This window comes from Notolepis coatsorum (genome assembly GCF_963971535.1).
Source record: "Notolepis coatsorum genome assembly, chromosome: 1".
Classification (NCBI taxonomy): domain Eukaryota; kingdom Metazoa; phylum Chordata; class Actinopteri; order Aulopiformes; family Paralepididae; genus Notolepis; species Notolepis coatsorum.
Window position 1 is genome coordinate 186452696 of NC_140165.1, and position 20035 is coordinate 186472730.

The 20035-nt window shown below is 43.2% G+C and overlaps 1 protein-coding gene across 1 annotated transcript in view; it reads right to left on the bottom strand.

Annotated features, from left to right (window-relative positions):
- The window catches only part of stard10 (StAR related lipid transfer domain containing 10), a 148387-nt gene that overhangs the window by 100026 nt on the left and 28326 nt on the right, over positions 1–20035 (bottom strand). Inside the window, exon 2 of the mRNA XM_084316178.1 lies at positions 3457–3604. Coding sequence (XP_084172304.1) covers positions 3457–3604 — 148 coding nt within the window. The remainder of the gene's footprint in view (positions 1–3456; positions 3605–20035) is intronic.

Genomic DNA, 20035 nt, shown 5'->3' on the forward strand with positions numbered 1-20035 from the left:
AGGCCTATTTGCGGACGACGTGATAGTATACATGAGGCAACCAGACAAGAGCTTCCCGGCACTGATGGATCGACTGAAGGAATATGGCCACTACTCAGGATACAAACTAAACGTGACAAAGACACAGACCTTAGCATGGAACTATACCCCAACAACGGAAATTAGGGAACAGTACGGGATAAGATGGGACATGGACAAGATTAAATACTTAGGGGTGAACATCACGAGAGGGGTGGAGAAACTGTTTGAGGCGAACTATACACAGATAAATCAGAACATCAAGAGAGACTTAGAGAGATGGACAGTAATGCCCTTGGACTTCAATTCAAGAATAGAGGTCATTAAAATGAACATACTATCAAGGTTACTGTACCTATTCCAGTCACTACCGATACAAATACCACAGAATCAATTCAGGGAGTGGGACAGACTGATATCGAGGTTCATATGGGCGGGGAGAAGACCACGGGTCAGATATAAAACACTACAACTACCAAAGGAAGAGGGAGGGATGGCAGTACCCAGCCTACAAGATTATTACTATGCAGCACAACTGAGAGCAGTGACGTGCTGGTGTAACAACAGATATGAGGCAAGATGGAAAGACATTGAAAAAGAAGGGGAGGGATACAAGGTACAAGCTCTGGTGGGAGATAGGGAACTGTTCAAAGAAAAAGAGGGACTGTTAGATCCTATCACCAAATGCACCTTGACCATATGGAACAGAGTAGTAAAAACACACAAATTAGAGAAGCAGTCAGGGGTTCTGAGATGGATAGCACATGACAAGAGATTCAAACCAGGGAGGCTGGACCATGGATTCAGAAGGTGGGAGAGGGGGGGGGGGGGGGGGGGGCAACAGCGATATGCAAAATGATAGAGAAGGGGGAAATGCAAACACTACAAAAATTAAAGGAGAAATTTGGACTAGAAAACAAGGACCACTTCAGATATCTACAGGTTAGAGATTACTATAATAAAGAAATAAGAGGGGACAAGGAAGAAGAACAGAATGGAATAATTAGGATGATAGTAAGGGCATACGAAGGAGGGAAAGGAAGGGTAATATCAGCACTGTACCGGGCTATAATGACCAGCAAGGGACACACGACCGATTATATAAGAGAGAAATGGGAGAGAGAACTAGAGATAGGAATAACAGGGAAGGAATGGGGGAACATATGCGAGGTGCAACATTCAACAACAGGATCGAGGATATGGAAAGAGTTTGGATGGAAAAACATAATCAGATTCTTTATAACCCCAGAGCTGAAGGGAAAATATACACCAACACAAAGAGCATGCTGGAGGATGTGTGGGAAGGAGGGGGCAAATCACACGCACATATTCTGGGGATGTCAGAAGCTGAAGGGGTATTGGGAGGAGATAGGGGAGGCAATGATCAGAATATTAGGATACGGATTACCACAAACAGGACTGGTGCTTTACTTAGGAGACCTGACACATGAGGGAATACAAGGGGGGGACAAATATTTAATAAAGATAATGTTGATAGCGGCCAGAAAAGCAATAACGAGACTGTGGTACAAGGAAGACCCACCGACAATAGCACAATGGGTAGGAATAGTGGAAGAGATACAGGATATGGAGAGGATAACACACATGCTGAGGTTACAGGAAGAGAAATTTGGAGAAAGATGGGGTAAGTGGGAGGATTACAAGGGGAACGAAAACGACATCACAGAGGAAGAAACAAATACACCACAAGAAGGCGAAGGGTAAAGGAGGAAAGAGGTTCAAAGAGGGTCTCTGAACCCATGTCACACACTTAATGTTTTCTAATTTCATTTTGGTTTAAGGTATGACAACTGTTTTATGTTTTTTATTTGCTTAAGTCAGTATTTTTTATTTTTCGTCTTTTGGATATTAAAACTTTTTATTTATTATTTATGTCTGATTAATAGTGTTGTTGATGTTATTGTATATGTCGTGTTGTTTGTCTATAAATGTTTAATAAAAAAATTTAAGTTAAAAAAAAAAAAAAAAAGGAACAAAGAGACATGGTCTGATTGTCCCAGGTGGGGGAGGGGAATAGCTTTGTATGGATCCATGATGTTGGAGTAATGAGTATTTTAACATCATTAAAAAAAGAGTAATTCAAATCTCAATAAAGGCTCTGGGTGCGAGTTCTGTTTGCTAGTGGCAGCATAAAGTTATTTCATTGCTAGTCTAGCATTAGCATCAGGAGGTATAGGCTGCAGTCACAATGGTAGCTGTAAATTACTTGCATTTAATCATGAGGTATTCCACGTTAGCACAAACCTCCACCTCTGGTTTTTCCATATCTGTTCTATCCACTCATCTACCCCCAAGAAGCGCTGTTCATCCACTCATATCTACCCCCAAGAAAAGCTGTTCATCCACTCATATCTGCCCTCAAGAAGAGCTGTTCATCCACTCATATCCACCCTCAAGAAGGGCTGTTCATCCACTCATATCTTCCCCCAAGAGCTGTTCTATCCACTCATATCTGCCCTCAAGAAGCTGTTCTATCCACTCATATTTGCCATCAAGAAGCACTGTTCGTCCACTCATATCTACCCCCAAGAAGAGCTGTTCATCCACTCATATCCACCCTCAAGAAGAGCTGTTCATCGACTCATATCTGCCCTCAAGAAGCTGTTATATCCACTCATATCTGCCCTCAAGAGGAGCTGTTCACCCACTCATATCTGCCCTCAAGAAGAGCTGTTCTATCCACTCATATCTGCCCTCAAGAGGAGCTGTTCATCCACAAATACATTATTTATCTCGTTTGTGCCTAGGCAGGTCTCTGTGTGCAATATGCATCATAGAGCTCTCCTCTCCCCCCTCCCTACCCTCCTCTCTTCTCATCTCCTCTCTTCTCGTCTCTCCTCTGCTCTCTTCTCTTCTCTTCTCCTCTCCTCTGCTCTCCTCTCGCACACACAGCTTAGATGGCAGCTCATTAGATCAACCTGGTTCATCCAATCATAAGTATGCTATGTCTGGATGTGAAGATTTTGCAAACTGAGTGCATGCAGGTCAATGGATGAAATGGATAGACAAATCATTTGTCCTTTCTTTGACATTATCGTTTTGTTTTTATTTGTTAATGAAAATGGTGATACATTTCATCATAGTTTTTGGGTCAAGGGTCATTTTTATTTAGTTAATGTCTTGTCTTCGTGGAAAAAAGGTTGTTGAACAAACTGTTTCGAGTTTTTGGATGTATGTGAGATTATGTGCAAAATAAATCAGCATTGTTATTGGTGAAGTGCCCCTTTAAGGTTCTGGTCGGGTCCAATGGGGTCATAATCAAAGTGAAACATGAGTATCCATATGTGCATCTGTATAAAAATAATTATACAGCAAAGAAATAATATTAATGATGGCTGAATGCAGGCAACTGCTTTTATCTGTGTATGAGTGTGTGTATGTGTATGTGTATGTGTGTGTGTGTCTACATAAACATACATGCATAGTAGCCAACGTCAGTGTTGACGGTCAGCTTTCCGATGTCGAAGGTCTCGATGACGTTGGAGTCCCACTTCCTTCTGTATTCTATGTCATGAAGAACATCATACATGGTGTCAGCTGACACATCTTTACACACCATCCGACACTGAGGGAGAGAGAGACACAGAGACACAGAGAGAGAGACAGAGAGAGACACAGAGACAGAGAGAGAGACCCAGAGAAAGAGAGACAGACCCATAGACAGAGAGAGACAGAGAGAGACCCAGAGACATAGAGAGACCCATAAACAGAGAAAGACCCAGAGAGACCCAGAGACAGAGAGAGACACAGAGACACAGAGAGAGAGAGAGAGAGAGAGAGAGAGAGAGAGAGAGAGAGAGAGACAGAGAGAGACCCAGAGAGCGAAAGAGAGAGACCCAGAAACAGAGAGAGAGAAAGACAGAGAGAGAGACCCAGAGACAGAGAGAGAGAGATAGAGAGAGGGGGGAGACAGGGAGAGAGAGAGACCCAGAAACAGAGAGGGGGAGAGAGAGACACACCGATAGAGGGGGAGAGAGATACCCAGAGACAGAGAGAGATAAACAGAGAGAGACCCAGAAACAGAGACCCAGATACAGAGTGAGAGAGGGGGAGAGAGACACACAGAGAGGGGGAGAGAGATAGAGAGACATAAAGAGATAGAGAGAGACCCAGAAACAGAGAGAGGGGGAGAGAGAGACCCAGGGGCAGAGAGAGGGAGAGACAGAGAGATGCAGACACAGAGAGAGACCGAGAGAGAAGGAGAGAGAGACAGAGAGAGGGGAGAGAGAGAGAAACAGAGAGACCCAGAAACAGAGAGAAACAGACAGAGAGACACAGAGCGAGAGAGACAGAGATACAGAGAGAGATAGAGAGAAAGAAAGACACAGAGAGAGAGAGAGAGAGAGAGAGAGAGAGAGAGAGAGAGAGAGAGAGAGAGATTTAGAGTTGGTTTCAATATAATGTAGTTCTCCTGTATGTTTGTTGGGTCTCCACACATGCGTTCACACCAGCCTTGTTTAGTCTGGTCGAATGGAACCCTGGAGTGTTTACTCCCGTGGTTCAGATCCCATTCATTACTGGTGACACATATGATACTCACCATTGTCTCCTGTATGATAAGGTTGGTTGTGTTACTACTTTTAGGGCGGGATCCACTAAGAATGGATTGCGAGGTGGAAATTGCACCCTTAACTGCGCGGGGTTTGCGCGCTGTATCTGCTCCGTCTTTGCGAGCTATCCACTAAGGACATTGCGCGGATGAGATACTAGCGCAGACACGCCCATTCTTTGTGGATCTAGCCCAGAGTCGCCATCAGCAGTGGCCCCCCCTCCATTGCAGTGGTTTGTAGGCTGGTGTTGTAGACGATGTCTGTGATTGGAGTGGAGTGAGAGGCGGAGTCACGGAGTTGGAGAGAAGAAGTGGGGACAGAATGGGTTGGAGAGTGATAGGCAACCTTCGGAACGAAGAAGCCACCTAATGATGATGTTGTTATTCACAGCCTCAAACCTAGCATAGAAGGTATTGAGATAATTTGCCAATGAGATGTCACTGTTCAGCTTGAGGGAGGTGCCTTTGTAATAGTCATCGTTCTGAGGCCCTGCCACATACCTCTGGAATCAACCGTTTTGCCTCTATTACTGGCCTCCTTACGTTGTATCTCACCTCCTTGTATTCATTCATGTTGCCTGTCACAAGCCCGGCATTATAGGCTGAGGTTCGCGCTTTCAGAGCCTCACGGACGGATTTGTCTACCCAGGGCTTTTGGTTTGGGTAAACTCTAATTGTGGTAGAGGGGATTGTTTCTTCTACCAGCGTACAAATAAAGTCCAGCACTGTTTTAGTGTAGTCATTAATATTGTCTGTGTTATCGCGGAACACATCCCAGTCTGCACATTCAGGAACGCGCTTGAGACTTTGTCTATACTCGGGTAAAAGAAAGATGGTGTCATGATCTGATTTGCCGAAAGCGCTAGCAGCTTGAGACTTGTACCCGTTCTTAAATTGCGAGTAGCAATGGTCTAATATATTCCCGCCTCTGGTGGGACAAGTCACATGCTGATAGAAATTCGGCAGCACTTTTTTGAGATTAGCGTTATTGAAGTCACCCGCAACCACAATAGCAGCGTCAACGTTAGCTGTTCCGATCAGGATGACCGACGTTAATTCTCTCGGGAGAAAGAATGGTCGACACTTGATGGCTATATACTCCAGGTTTGGGGAGCAGTGGTTTGAAAGCTCCTTCACGTTGCCTGGATCACACCAATTGTTATTAAACATGAAGGCTATCCCACCTCCCCTCTTTTTGCCGGAATCTTCCTCTGTACGGTCTTTTCGGTGGATGAAAAAGTGATCGGCCGGTTGGATGGCGTGGTTTGGGACGTCCGGCGTCAACCACATCTCGGTGAAGCAGAGAACATTACACAGTCCCTAATGTCTCTTTGGAATTTAATCCTAGCTCTGATGTCGTCCAGTTTGTTTTCGATTGATTGCACATTGGCCAACAATATGCTGGGCAATGGCGTTTTGTGTCTCCTGGATCTCAGTCTGTCTCGGATGCCTGCTCTCTTTCCTCGCCGTCTCCCCCCTTTCTTGCGTGGGCCGATTCGTTTCTACCCAAGATCTCAGCAGGCTATTGTTGTTCTTCGGCGAGCTGATCCAGAGAGCAATCCAGTTGGTAAGTGTTACTTAATCCAATGTGTGACTGACGGTCATACACATTAAAGGCACCAACAGTTGGTACAAACAAAACTCTTAAAACTATAAAAATATACAAAATTAAGCACAGTCTCGATGGAGCACACAGAGAGGCAGCCGGACGTTGCGGCGCAATTTTGTATTTTTGTCCAGGGTTACAGACAGGCTGAAGGAAGACACAGGCCGTCAGTATGTCCAGGGTTACAGGCAGGCTGTCAGTATGACCAGGGTTACAGGCAGGCTGTCAGTATGTCCATGACTACAGGCAGGCTGTCAGTATGTCCATGACTACAGGCAGGCTGTCAGTATGTCCATGGCTACAGGCAGGCTGTCAGTATGTCCATGGCTACAGGCAGGCTGTCAGTATGTCCATGGCTACAGGCAGGCTGTCAGTATATCCAGGGTCACAGGCAGGCTGTCAGTATGTCAAGGGTTACAGACAGAACGTACTATGAGACCAGTATTTCTGCATGCGCTGTAGAATTACTGAGGTACGTTCAGATTGGACTTTGATTAGTGCGAGAGGTGAGATTCCTTAAGTTCCTGATCGTATCTTCTGCTTGATAAAAATTGAAGGAATCTTTATTGGCGATAAGAGAATGGGGAAGGATTGATGCAGATCTGAATGACAGCTGGTTTGGTCTGTGTGCAGCGGGTGCGGAGGCCCTGAATACCAGAGTCATGCCTGATGGTTGTACCGATAGACTGCAGCCAGAACCTTCCCTCAGAGGAAACTGATTGTCAGAACTGTCTGGAGCCTGGGTGCTTGTGCTGGGTTACTGAGTCCAGTCTAGGGGGGCGACAGTGGCTCAGGAGGTAGAGCAGTCGTCTGGCCATCAGAAGGTTCCCAGTTTGATTCTGGCTCCTCCCAGCAGCATACACATGTTGAAAAATAAATGCCCTTTATCTCTGAACTGGGCTGAGAATCTCTCGCTGGGGAGGAGAGAGTGCCTGGGTCTTTGTGAAGGAGAGGGGAAGGGAGGGAGGCGGCAGGATGTGTCATTCAGAACATGTCAAGAGGCAGCCGGACATGTCATTCAGAACATGTCAAGAGGCAGCCGGACATGTCATTCAGAACATGTCAAGAGGCAGCCGGACATGTCATTCAGAACATGTCAAGAGGCAGCCGGACATGTCATTCAGAATATATCAAGAGGCGGCCGGACATGTCATTCAGAATATATCAAGAGGCAGCCGGACATGTCATTCAGAATATATAAAGAGGCAGCCGGACATGTCATTCAGAATATATCAAGAGGCAGCCGGACATGTCATTCAGAATATATCAAGAGGCAGCCGGACATGTCATTCAGAATATATCAAGAGGCAGCCGGACATGTCATTCAGAATATATCAAGAGGCAGCCGGACATGTCATTCAGAATATATCAAGAGGCAGCCGGACATGTCATTCAGAATATATAAAGAGGCGGCCGGACATGTCATTCAGAATATGTCAAGAGACAGCAGAACAAGAGAGTTGGATGGCAGGAGAAGAAAACTGTGATCTATGGTGGCAGCAACAATCCAGTCCTCTGTCCTTGGCTGTAATCTTCATGAACGTAAGCAGATAGGCAGCTCGACTCAAGGGGACGTGTGTAGGAAATCATTTGAATGCGTCATTGAAGTGATAAAGCTCTAACCCCAAAATGACATCATAACTCCAAATATTGCTCAGTTAAATATTTTCCACTATCTAATCCTATCTCACTTACAATGTAGTGTGGCAACATATATCATGTAGGCTTCAATAGCACAATGTGTATTAATTCACTATCCTACTATAAAATGAGGAAAACGGTCTGCATCCATCTTTCTCATTTACATTTACATAAAATTATTTAGCTGAATGCTTTTATCCAAAGCGATTTACAGGTCAGGAGAAAGGGTACAACTCTGGCAGCTAAGGGTAAGTAACATTGTTCGTCGAACTTGAGTGCTACAGGAGGTAGGAGGGAGAAATTCCCCTAGTTGCATGGTTTGCCAGAACAAGGACCTTGAGGCGAATTCGTGCAGCAATGGGAAACCAGTGCAGCTCTCTAAGAAGTGGGGTAACATGGGCTGACTTTAGTAGGTTGGAGATCAGACGGGCTGCTGCGTTCTGTATGAATTGAAGTAGCTTGGTGGCGGTAGCCGGTAAACCAGCTAGCAGTGCATTGCATTGCAGTAGTCGAGGCGAGACATGACTCAATGGGTTCAATCTGAAATTGCACATGGGCATTGAGCATTGGCATAGGCAGGGACTGACCACCTCCATTTTCCCAAATGTAAGCTGCTTATAAGCATTTTGATGAGCATTTTGGGCAAGTCTAATTCAGTGCAAACTCTGGGAAGTATAACCAATCACCAGAGCGAGTGTGATAAGGTCCAGAGCTCCAATCCACCAATGACGTGATCTAGTTTAGTTTATTCGGATCCCCATTAGCCATTGCCACAGGCATAGGCTACTATTACTGGGGTCCACACAAATCAATACAATACAATAAAATCAATACAATACAATTAATAAAATACAATAAAACAATACAATACACCTCAATAACACAAAAATATTATATAATAAAATATCTAAGTTCACCAATCACACATACCCATCTACTCAATCATGTTTCAAGGCATATATGTTCACTTAAAGCACAACAATACATCTCAATACAATATACAAATATATTAAAAATCTAAGTTCAACAATCACACATACCCATCTTCTCAATAACCCACTATGTTTACTTAACTGACAGTACCACTCTTTCTTATATGATTTTTAAGGTGTTTTTTAAATGTCTGTTTGTCTTCAACCCTAGTTAGTGCAGGTGGTAAGGAATTCCATGCAGTCATGGCTCTATACATCACAGTCCTTTTCATTGCATTTGTTCTTGGCATCTTTACAGTACATCTTTCCATTGACACATGCCTGGTGGAGTAACTGTGTCTGTTGATTGTGAATTGTATCTCATCATATAGACAAGCAGGTTTTTTGTTCTTATATATATTTCTAAAAAACATTATGATATTTACATTTAGTCTTTGTTCTACCATTAACCATGACCTTTTTTTTTAGGATGGGAGATCACCAATAATGGGCTCATACAGAAACAGATGCCAATGCAAGTCACATCTCTCTGCCAAAGAGGACGACCCAACCTTGTCCAGTGATAAATATAAGGGCAGAATGATATACAGAGTCCAGAGGCTTCCAAGCTCAACTACAGTTCAGGCTAGTAAAGCACTACCAGAATACTCCTGTAACGTTAGCATTATCAAGTTAGCTGTTGTTGACAGGCGACAGGTATGAGGAGTGGGAGCATTGTTTCATAAACGCGCAGTAAACATTATGTAAGTTGGCGTCACACAGGCTGAGTGAGAGGAGTAATTGTGTTATGTAAGTTGGCGCATGCATACCAGATAGACTAGTCATGTTTGATTTTAAACACCCAGGTCTTTTGCTGCATTAAAACATTCAGCTTGCACCTCCCTGAGAGGCCACTCTTACAAACCCCTTAACCCTTTCACTACCACACCCTTTACTATCACACTACAGACGGTTAACTCCTTAAAAAATTCAAAAAGGTTTAAACTTTACAGCACTGACAATTCTCTATAGTATTTTTAGTTTTACCTGTGTTTGATAAGACACCCAGTCAGCAGCAGTGTCCCGACCCATATACAAACATGTCTTAATAAAACATGCTTAATTAAGTCAAATTCTGCCTTTGTCTCTATTAACTACATATAAATATTTATATAATTGTTTGCTTTAAAGAAGAAGGTTGCAACATAATTATGTAATGTAATGTCGTTGGCTGTGTAACGGAGAGCAGCCGCCCAGGCAATATTTATTTTATATATTCTTTTATTGTCGAAGCTTCAAATTAAAATCGAATCTTGGGCCCAGAAGCTTCGACGGCCAAAAAAAGCTTTGAAGGGCAGCCCTATGGCAGTGAAAGGGTTAACCTTCCGTATTGTCGCAGTTAAAGGGTTAAACTATTTGGTAGTGTGGCAGTGAAAGGGTTAAAGGAATATTTCACTCTAGTAGAACTTACTAGAACAAACACCAGCAGTCTTACCTCTATGTAAAGTAATATATAAGTAAGCTAGCGATCACTGCTATCCCCGTCGTCTGCCTTCAACACCATGACTTGAGAATTAACTCCTTGCTAAAGCTAATGCCTCCACCAAGGTTCTCAGTATTTCTGCCACAGACAAAAACACTAAACGACTCTATGAGGCCTAAATTAGCTCACTGTCATCAGAGCCAATGGCCACAAACTGTGGTAGAACTCTATCTTCTATCTCTATCTCAAGGGCACCAATGAGGTGGATTTCAACAGACCTTACATTTCAACCTTACCTGCTGACCTCAGATCAGACAAGGAACAGAAGACAGAACAGCTTTCTACGCAATGCTGACCAACAATGGATTGATATCTAATCAATCCATCTAAAGAAATGTCACTCTGCCGCCATCTTGATAACGGGAACTAACAAGACCTGACCCCTATCCCTTCGAATGGAGAGTCATCCAAAGATTTTATCATACATCATCACTGGTCAAAAAGAAAAATTATGTGATAGACATTAAAAAAAAATCACTTAGACCAGCTTCTACGCATGCATCCAGTGATTTCTGCCAGTTTGCAGCTTGGTAGCTGCTAATCGCTCACTACTAGCATCTAGACGCTGTAAAAGAAGACACTTCAACTCATTGAGAGACTCTGCTCCACCAGCCAAACAGAGAGACTCTGCTCCACCAGCCAAACAGAGAGACTCTGCTCCACCAGACAAACAGACTCTGCTCCACCAGCCAAACAGAGAGACTCTGCTCCACCAGCCAAACAGAGAGACTCTGCTCCACCAGCCAAACAGAGACTCTGCTCCACCAGACAAACAGACTCTGCTCCACCAGCCAAACAGAGAGACTCTGCTCCACCAGCCAAACAGTTAGACTCTGCTCCACCAGCCAAACAGAGAGACTCTGCTCCACCAGCCAAACAGAGAGACTCTGCTCCACCAGCCAAACAGACTCTGCTCCACCAGCCAAACAGAGAGACTCTGCTCCACCAGCCAAACAGACTCTGCTCCACCAGCCAAACAGAGAGACTCTGCTCCACCAGCCAAACAGAGAGACTCTGCTCCACCAGCCAAACAGACTCTGCTCCACCAGCCAAACAGAGAGACTGGGTATAAAGAAACTCATCTGCACCTTTGTGTATACCATTTACTATTATTCATATTTATTGCTGCATATACGTATATTGTATTATTTTATTGTCTTTCCATTACCCTGCCCATACCTGTAACCCCCGCCCCCGTGCTGCTATGATGCCCACATTTCCCCAAGGGGATCAATAAAGGAATATCTTATGTATATTGATGCGGTGAAAGTAGGTCATAACCTGGAGCTGATGGAGCAGATGTGTGTGTGTGTTAGCTGGGAGACTATTCTCCACTTGCACAACCTGAAAGTAGGCACTTCCGGCTGACTTCCGGTTGCGAATGGTACTTCCTGTCCCATCCAAATACATTGTTTTTAGCTACTTTTCTCCCGTTATTTAAACAACTTTGTCGTCACAGAGAGGTAATGAAATGTTTGTATTATTATAGTATAGAATGTATTTAATAAGCAAACGTTTGTCAGCAGGGTTTTTGGGCTGTATTTCATGTAAAAACGTTTACTGTTAGTTTACTTGCTCACGCTAATTAAGGCTAATGCTGGCTAACAGAAGCTAGCGCAAGAAACGACGCCGCAAAGTATTGTTTATAGTGCATTTCTTGCCACCTTATAGCATTTGTACATTTGTATGACAGTCTATAATACTCCCGTGAGGTTTTTCCGGACGTTTTGGTAATGATTTTCACTATAAAATCATATTTCTAAATGACAGGAAGTTGATAAACTGGCCGGAATAGCTTTGAGCTAACGATCTTTGCCGATGCATTCCATTCTAAACGTAACGTTAGTTGTTCAAAACATTACCTGTCTATATAATTTGTTCCTCAACATTATATAGACAGGTAATGTTTTGTAAACTAACTGCAGCCTGCTACAGTTAGAAGCTAACGTTAGCCAGCAAGCTGCAGCCTGCTACAGTTAGAAGCTAACGTTAGCCAGCAAGCTGCAGCCTGCTACAGTTAGAAGCTAACGTTAGCCAGCAAGCTGCAGCCTGCTACAGTTAGAAGCTACTGTAATGTTGAGGAACAAATTATATAGACAGGTAGAGAGGGGGAGAGAGACTGAGAGACACATAGAATGAGAGAGAGAGAGAGAGACTGAGAGACACATAGAATGAGAGAGAGAGAGAGAGAGAGACAGAGACAGAGACAGAGAGAGAGAGAGAGAGAGAGAGAGAGAGAGAGAGAGAGAGAGAGAGAGAGAGAGAGAGAGAGAGAGAGAGAGAGAGAGAGAGAGAGAGAGAGAGATATAACAGGTGGTTCATATTTGAACAGACCCATATATTTGAACAGGCTCATATTTGAACAGACCCATATATTTGAACAGACCCATATATCTTAACGGACTCCTATATTTGAACAGGCTCGTATTTGAACAGACTCATATATTTGAACAGGCTCATATATTTTAAGGAGATAGAGAGAGAGAGAGAGAGAGAGAGAGAGAGAGAGAGAGAGAGAGAGAGAGAGAGAGAGAGAGAGAGAGAGAGAGAGAGAGAGAGAGAGAGACAGAGCGAAAGCGAGAGCGAGAGAGAGAGAGAGAGAGAGAGAGAGAGAGAGAGAGAGAGAGCCAGAGAGAGATAGAGCCAGAGAGAGATAGAGCCAGAGAGAGAGCCAGAGAGAGACAGATACATATATATATAGAGAGATAAACCTAAGAGACATAGAGATAGTCAGAGAGAAAGATACAGACACAGAGAGTGAGAGAGATCCCATGTAAATTACTTGCTAACTGTTATATATATTTACATACAGATTAAAGCATCAGTTAGCCCCACACACACCTGTTTTGACACACACACACACACCCACAGCAGACAGCTCGGGCCCCTCCTTAAGCATGCACAGGACACACTGGAATTAAGCAAATGACTAAGATCACACACACACACACACACACACACACACACACACACACACACACACACACACACACACACACACACACACACACACACACACACACACACACACACACACACACACACACACACACACACACACACACACACACACACACACACACACACACACACACACACACACACACACACACACACACACACACACACACACACACACACACACACACACACACACACAATTCCTCCAGTGACTCAATTATTTGTATGGAGGCTTCGTTTAATCCACGTGTCAAACTGCGTCAGGCCCCCAGACTGAATATACTTATAAAAAAAAATTGGCCCGCTGCCTCACGTAGCTATAATTCAACTGGCCTGTGTTACAAATCAAACGCACCTCCGTCCCACTGCACAGCAATACAAATGCCTCAACTTCTCAAGCACAGAGCGTTATCTCCACCTGCATCGTGTTATTAATCAGTAGCCTAACCCTGCTTTCTTGGGCCATTGGAGGAGGATCCAGTATTTTGCCTTCAGCTGTACCTGTTTTTATTTACTTTTGCTTTTAAAAAGTCAGTCAAAAGTCAGTCACTGAAGAAGTGGCTAATCTAGTCCACAGGTGTAATGAATCAGACAGGTACTTCATTATTCCACATCAGGCTTGGGTGCGAAGAAGCAGCTAATCTAGTCAACAGATGTAATGATATTGTGTTAATTCTATTAACCATACGTATTATTATTATCTGCATTGCTTTTACCCTTTTCTTACTGCATTGCTTTTATTGTCTATTTTATGCTCATTTTATGTCTATTTTACTACTAATTATTATTATTATCAATCATCCATTTTCACTTAATGTGGTATTATTCAGTATTATTCGGTTGCATCCAATTTTTGTTTATCAAGTGAATTATTGTTAATTCAGCATACCTACTTACAAAAAAAAACTCTTCTGACATCAGGGCTATTACTTCTAACCAGAGTGTTTTAACATTGTTTAACGTTGACATTCCCATCTCATTTGAAAACTGAAAGCTTGGCCTGATGGTGGCACTAGAGGAAAGGCCATGGGTTCACCATGAACACACATTTCTTCTTCCTTAGGTCATGAATGTGCGCAGAAAATTGCATGGCAATCCGGCCATTACACCATTTGGCATGATGGTGGCTCTAGTGGAAAAGTGATGGATGATTTTTTATTTATTCTACAACTCATTCTCTGCCACGCTGTTTCCGGGATATGGATGCGCTGCCACGCATTAAACCAATGGAGTCAGTCACCTTGTTTGCAGTGAAAAAAAGGGCTATAACTATATTCTATATTATAGCTATGGATGCAATACTATGGCCCATTTGACATCGAGTATCCATCGTTCAAGATGTGAAAAAGAAAAAAAAATTCCATCCATAGATTCCCGTTTTATACCGTGGTGAATATAAGTATGGTTTTAGAGCGGTTTAGGGTAATTCCTGGGAGGCTAGTAATAGCCTGCGACTAGGGGTGGAACGGTATGCATTCGAACCGTACACCGTTCGGCACGACCTCCCCGGTTCGGGGCATGTGTGTATTGTACGGTTCACTTGGCAGGGAGCCGGGAGAGGTGACGCACCGGCTGCTCAGCTGGCAGCAGGTGCTCGTCAGTTTGTGGAAATGGCAAGCGCAATATATTATAAAAGAATCTTCATTACGACTTTAAAAACATAGCCATTAACATTACCTACACACATCATAACGTTAACGTTAGCACGGTTTGTACAACAACACAACGCACTTTAACTATGGCAGTAGCCGGGCGGCTAAGTGGCGCAGTGGGCAAGGCGCTTGCCACTAACGCAGGAGATGCTGGGTTCGAGCCCAGCTCTCTGCGTTGCTTCCGGCTTGGCTGGTCGTTCATACTAATACAATTGGCAGTATTAGGGGGTGGGAAAGCCGGTGGGTGGGGATCGGACTTTGTGGACAGCGACTCCTACAGGTCGGTTGGTGCGCCTGTACAGCAGAATCAGGAAGTATCGGGGGCAGCGTGAGCCTCCCACGCGTTACTCCTCGCCACTGAGACATCGCGCTGTACAGGTGAAAAGATGCGACTGCTGCCTCCTCGTGTACCGGAGGGGACACGTGAAGCAAGGCTTCGTCCACATTGCAGCCGACCAGTGGGAGGCATGGTCTAGCAACGTTCGAGACAGGGGAGGGAAGAATTGGGAAATACGAAAAATTGGGATGGGAGAAAAATAGAAAAATGGGGAGAAAAAGTAGATAAAAAAATATATAAAAAAATATGGTAGTAGCCCGCCAGCTGTAATACAGCCAACCTGAAATGTTACCGTAGCTACTAGCTAGCAGAGGAGAAAATGGGAGTCTGAGAGGCGGGGTGTTGAAAGACAATGATAGGCGTTTATTCAACATCCAAGAAGGCTAACATAGAATTGTGTTTACTAACTCCAACCGGGACTATTGCCGCTTTTCCACTGCATGTTATCAACTCGATTCAACTCCGGTAACGGTAACTGTTACGAAGGATCAGATTAAACCGAATATATATATTTATTTATGGATATATATTGAATAGTATTTGTATATCGTTTGATATCCCTTGTATATTCCTTGTACATATACACGGAATATCCCTTTAGCCTACTATAGCCCATAATAGTTCATTCTCTTATTGGACAAAAGGACCAGGCGCCAGGGGACCAGCCCCTGGCGTCAAGTTCAAAGGTACCGACGAGACATGTCCGTACTAGCCCCGGCTCCGCTCAGGGATACGGCTACCGAAATGAGAGTGGCACTATTTGTTCACCGTGCATATAAATATGGCGCAAGTAAATGTAGAAGACCCTTAGTCCTTTACCCTTCTACCCAACTTAGTAACAGAACGTGAAGCCTCACCCACGATACCACGTGCGGTGTAGTATGGCCTGTTTGGCCTTAGAATAGCATCGAGACCTCGTGCGAATTAATAGCTGAATTGTCAGAGTTTGGCACTGTACCGTCGAGTGCGACGTATTTCTATTAAGTAATAATAGTCTATCGTGTATGGTGCATCGTGCGGTTAGAGTTCTAAAGTGACCACCATCTCCAACGCTTCCTCGTGTTATCTAGAGTCTTAACCAGGCTGGGCCGACCACATGGCGCCTTCATCCGAGGAGATCTAGACGAGGACCGAGGGACATGTACACTGGATTACCTACCCGACGACTGCTGAGCCCTATGCGGCTGGAATATATTTGCTTTGGTACTGTGATTTGTGGAGCGGATAATCGCCGACGCCTGTGAGTGTTGGATTTACCCCCGAGAGGAGTCAAGTTGAGTCGGCGCTCAGAGAGACTGAGGTCGCCTAGCTTCTTCTTCACTGTGGAGCTACAGCCTACGAGAGAACCAAGGTGTATTCATCTGCGGATCAAGAGTCTACTGCACTGTCTTCTGTACTTGAAGTCTCCCTAGATATCGTTGACCAGACGGTCTACTACCGACGGCTCTCCTACCCCCCCTACCGGCTTACAACCGGGAGGACCCCTTCCAGAACATCCCGCTATATCATTAAGTGTACCATAGATCTAATTCCCTAAGAGCCAGGTTGTATACTTGCTTCCTGCGTAACCAGAGATTGGACATTCAGTGTTGATTTGCCTACGAGTACTCATTTGCCTTACAAGTGCATTCAAATCATAAATGTAATAGTAAATATCATATGTACCTTTTGCTATATTAAATATTTGATTATTACCTTTGTCTGGAACCGATTTCATTGTGGGAAAGTGTTCATCATATTTAGATATCGTGTACTGTATGGCCAGTAGTTAAAGTACATAAAGCGGTAGTGGTTTAATGATACCATACTTATCAATACAGTCAGGGAATTGTACCCCTCAGTTACAGTAACGTTAGAGTCGAGAAGGTCCCACACACTAAACTGTCCCTGCGGACCCGCCAACTCACCGAATTACATAATCCACCACAGTTGCACTCAATATTTAAATAATGTTAGTCTAAATAAATGTAGACAGACAATGTACGTATTTTTTAAATAGAATGAACAGAGCAGTGTTGTTTTGAAACAGTACAGCATTTTATATTGATGGCCTTCTAACTTGTTTGTTTATTTATTTTAAATAACACAGTGACACTTTTCCTTTTGATAAGAAATCCAGCCATATTCCTTTCATTGTATTTCAAATACTGCACTTTAATTTCAAGCGGAAAACTAATCTTTCCATTAACACATTGTCTGCCATGCCCATCTTTGTGCCCTCTCTGCCACCGCTGTAAGCCTATGGAGATATTTACCTTCTTTGCAGGGCTATAACTTTTTAAATATTATATTAGCTATATCGACATGACTATGGCCCATTCAACATCGGGTATCTATCGTTCCGGATGTGGGAACGTTATATTTTTTCATTAATACATTGTCGTGTTAATACCGTCGTGAATATAAGTATGTGTTTAAGGTTTTCTGCAGTAATTCCTAAAATGCGAGTTATAGGCCCAGACGCATATGATAGATTATCGATTGGCGTTTCTTTCCTATACACGCTATATTAAAAAATGCAAATGTATATGATCGGTATACATTATGCTTCATCATGCATGAAGGAAAGGGGGGGGGGGGGGGTCGTTTATAATTATTTGATTGTCAGTAGCGTCTTTTTTTAGTATGGGTTGATACGTTGATCAGATGGATTGCAGTCGGGCTGAAAATAACGTTAGATTCCTCTTACCTTTCGCTGATGAGACTGGAGGAAAAATATTATAATTATTTGACGTCGATCTGCTAGATCCATTTCCCGTTTGTATGACACAATAAACACCGAAATCATATTGATTATTGCGTTTCGAAAGCGATCCAATGCACTCGAGTGTGTATCTCAACCCACGTTACAATATATCTCTGGCGGAGGAATTTCCCTGATGCACCGAGCGCCACTTCCGGTTTGGCGTGGAGTGTAACTCGCCCGAAATCCACCAGGCGGCGGTATTGAGGCGTTGCAATATCAGAACAGGGTCCAGCTGCGTCCTGGAGGGAGGCTGAATGAATTATGAATGCCATGGCAAAAAATGAAATATTGATCCCAAAAACGAGTTCCCTCGTTGTTGGCGCACAACGCATGGCGGGCAATAACGCGTATACTCGTTGTTGGCGTCCAAAGTGTTAAGAACTGACAATCAGGGAATTTAAACATCGTTGACATTGTTTTTTTTGTGTTTATTTTAAAGAAAGGAAAGTCTAGTGCTGGTTGAGCATATGCATACTTTGTGTTGATGGCCTTTGTCTATAATGTGGCCACAAAAATAGAAAGGTTTAATTATTTAATTTTGTTTGTTTGCACTAAGTTAATACTTTGACAAATGTAGCCTATATTTTTCAGTCAGTTCGGTCTGCCAAACATTATTTAAGGCACACCGCTGTCAAATTTTTATTTTTTTTATATAAATGAGAAGCATGTTTAAATTTTTGGAGTGTTACATTTAAAAAAAAGAATTTAAACAAGGTATATCGAACCGAACCGAAAACAGTTACCCCAAAACCATGATACGAACCGAACCGTCAATTTTGTGAACCGTTCCACCCCTACCTGCGACGTGTATTATATATTATCTAGGGCTGTCCCAGACTAAGGATTTGGATGGTCGACTATGATTGGCCAAAATTTGCCGTTAGTCGACTATTGGTCGACCAAAAAAAAATATATATATATATATAATATAAAAGAAATAAAAAAAAAAGTAAAAAAAATAAAATAATTATCATTCCATTTGGGCTGTGGGGGGTGCTTAATGTCTGAAGGAGTCGACTGAAGGCTTCTTGTCCTCTGCAAAAGCATGCAATTGGTCCACTGATGGATACATCTTGATATTTGTCTAGTCTAGTGTGTTCATGGGTGAAATCCTCTTTCAGTGCCTCTGTGCCTGTTTTCGTAGGCAGTTAGCTTCTGGTATGCGTGCCATTAGCGTTAGCCACGCTTCTAGGCCTCTTTTCTTTTGGAAAGAATGATAAAAAAAAATAATAATAAAAAAAATATTATAATTATTATATATTTTTTTATATCAAATCAAATCAAATCAAATTTATTTATAAGGCCCGACAACACACGTTAATGTCCCCATGGGCCATACAGGTCTTCTTTAAACAAGTCAAGAAGAAAACATAACAATAAGTCAAGAACAGAACAAGAACACCATAAGGTCAAAAAAATGTAAGATAAATGCAAATAAATGAAAGAATGCAAGCACTCCCAGACATACCCCACGCGAAGGTAAGGAAAAACTCACTAAAACCTAACAATAGGGAAAAATTCTCCACAGGCAGTGTGGAGGAGAGAAACCTTAGAAGGGCCATTCAAGGGGGGATCTCCCTTCTTAGATGTCGGTGATAGTAGTGTTGCAGACTAGCAGTTGGTAAGCATGCACTCAAGTGTGTAGTGAAACACAGATGAGTGCATGCAATAGCAACTGAACATTTTGAAAGATTAAAGATACAGCTAATAGCGATAGCAACTGAACATTTTGAAAGATTGAAGATAGAGCTGATAGCGGATCTATTTGAGGCACAGGGGCGGTGCAAAGAGTGTCACGTCCTCCCTGTCTTAGTCACGGGACATTCAACACTCCGGTCATTGCTCAGGGACAGCCGGAGACAGGGAGATAGTTGGCCAGTCGACTACGGCTCCTTTCGACCGATTTGTTGACTAATCGACTAATAGGGGTCAGCCCTAATATTATCCATTGGCATTTCGTCCCTACACACACTACAATTAAAAATTCAAATGCATATGATCGGTATTATGTTCCATCATGAATGCATGAAATGGTGGGGGGGGGGGTCGT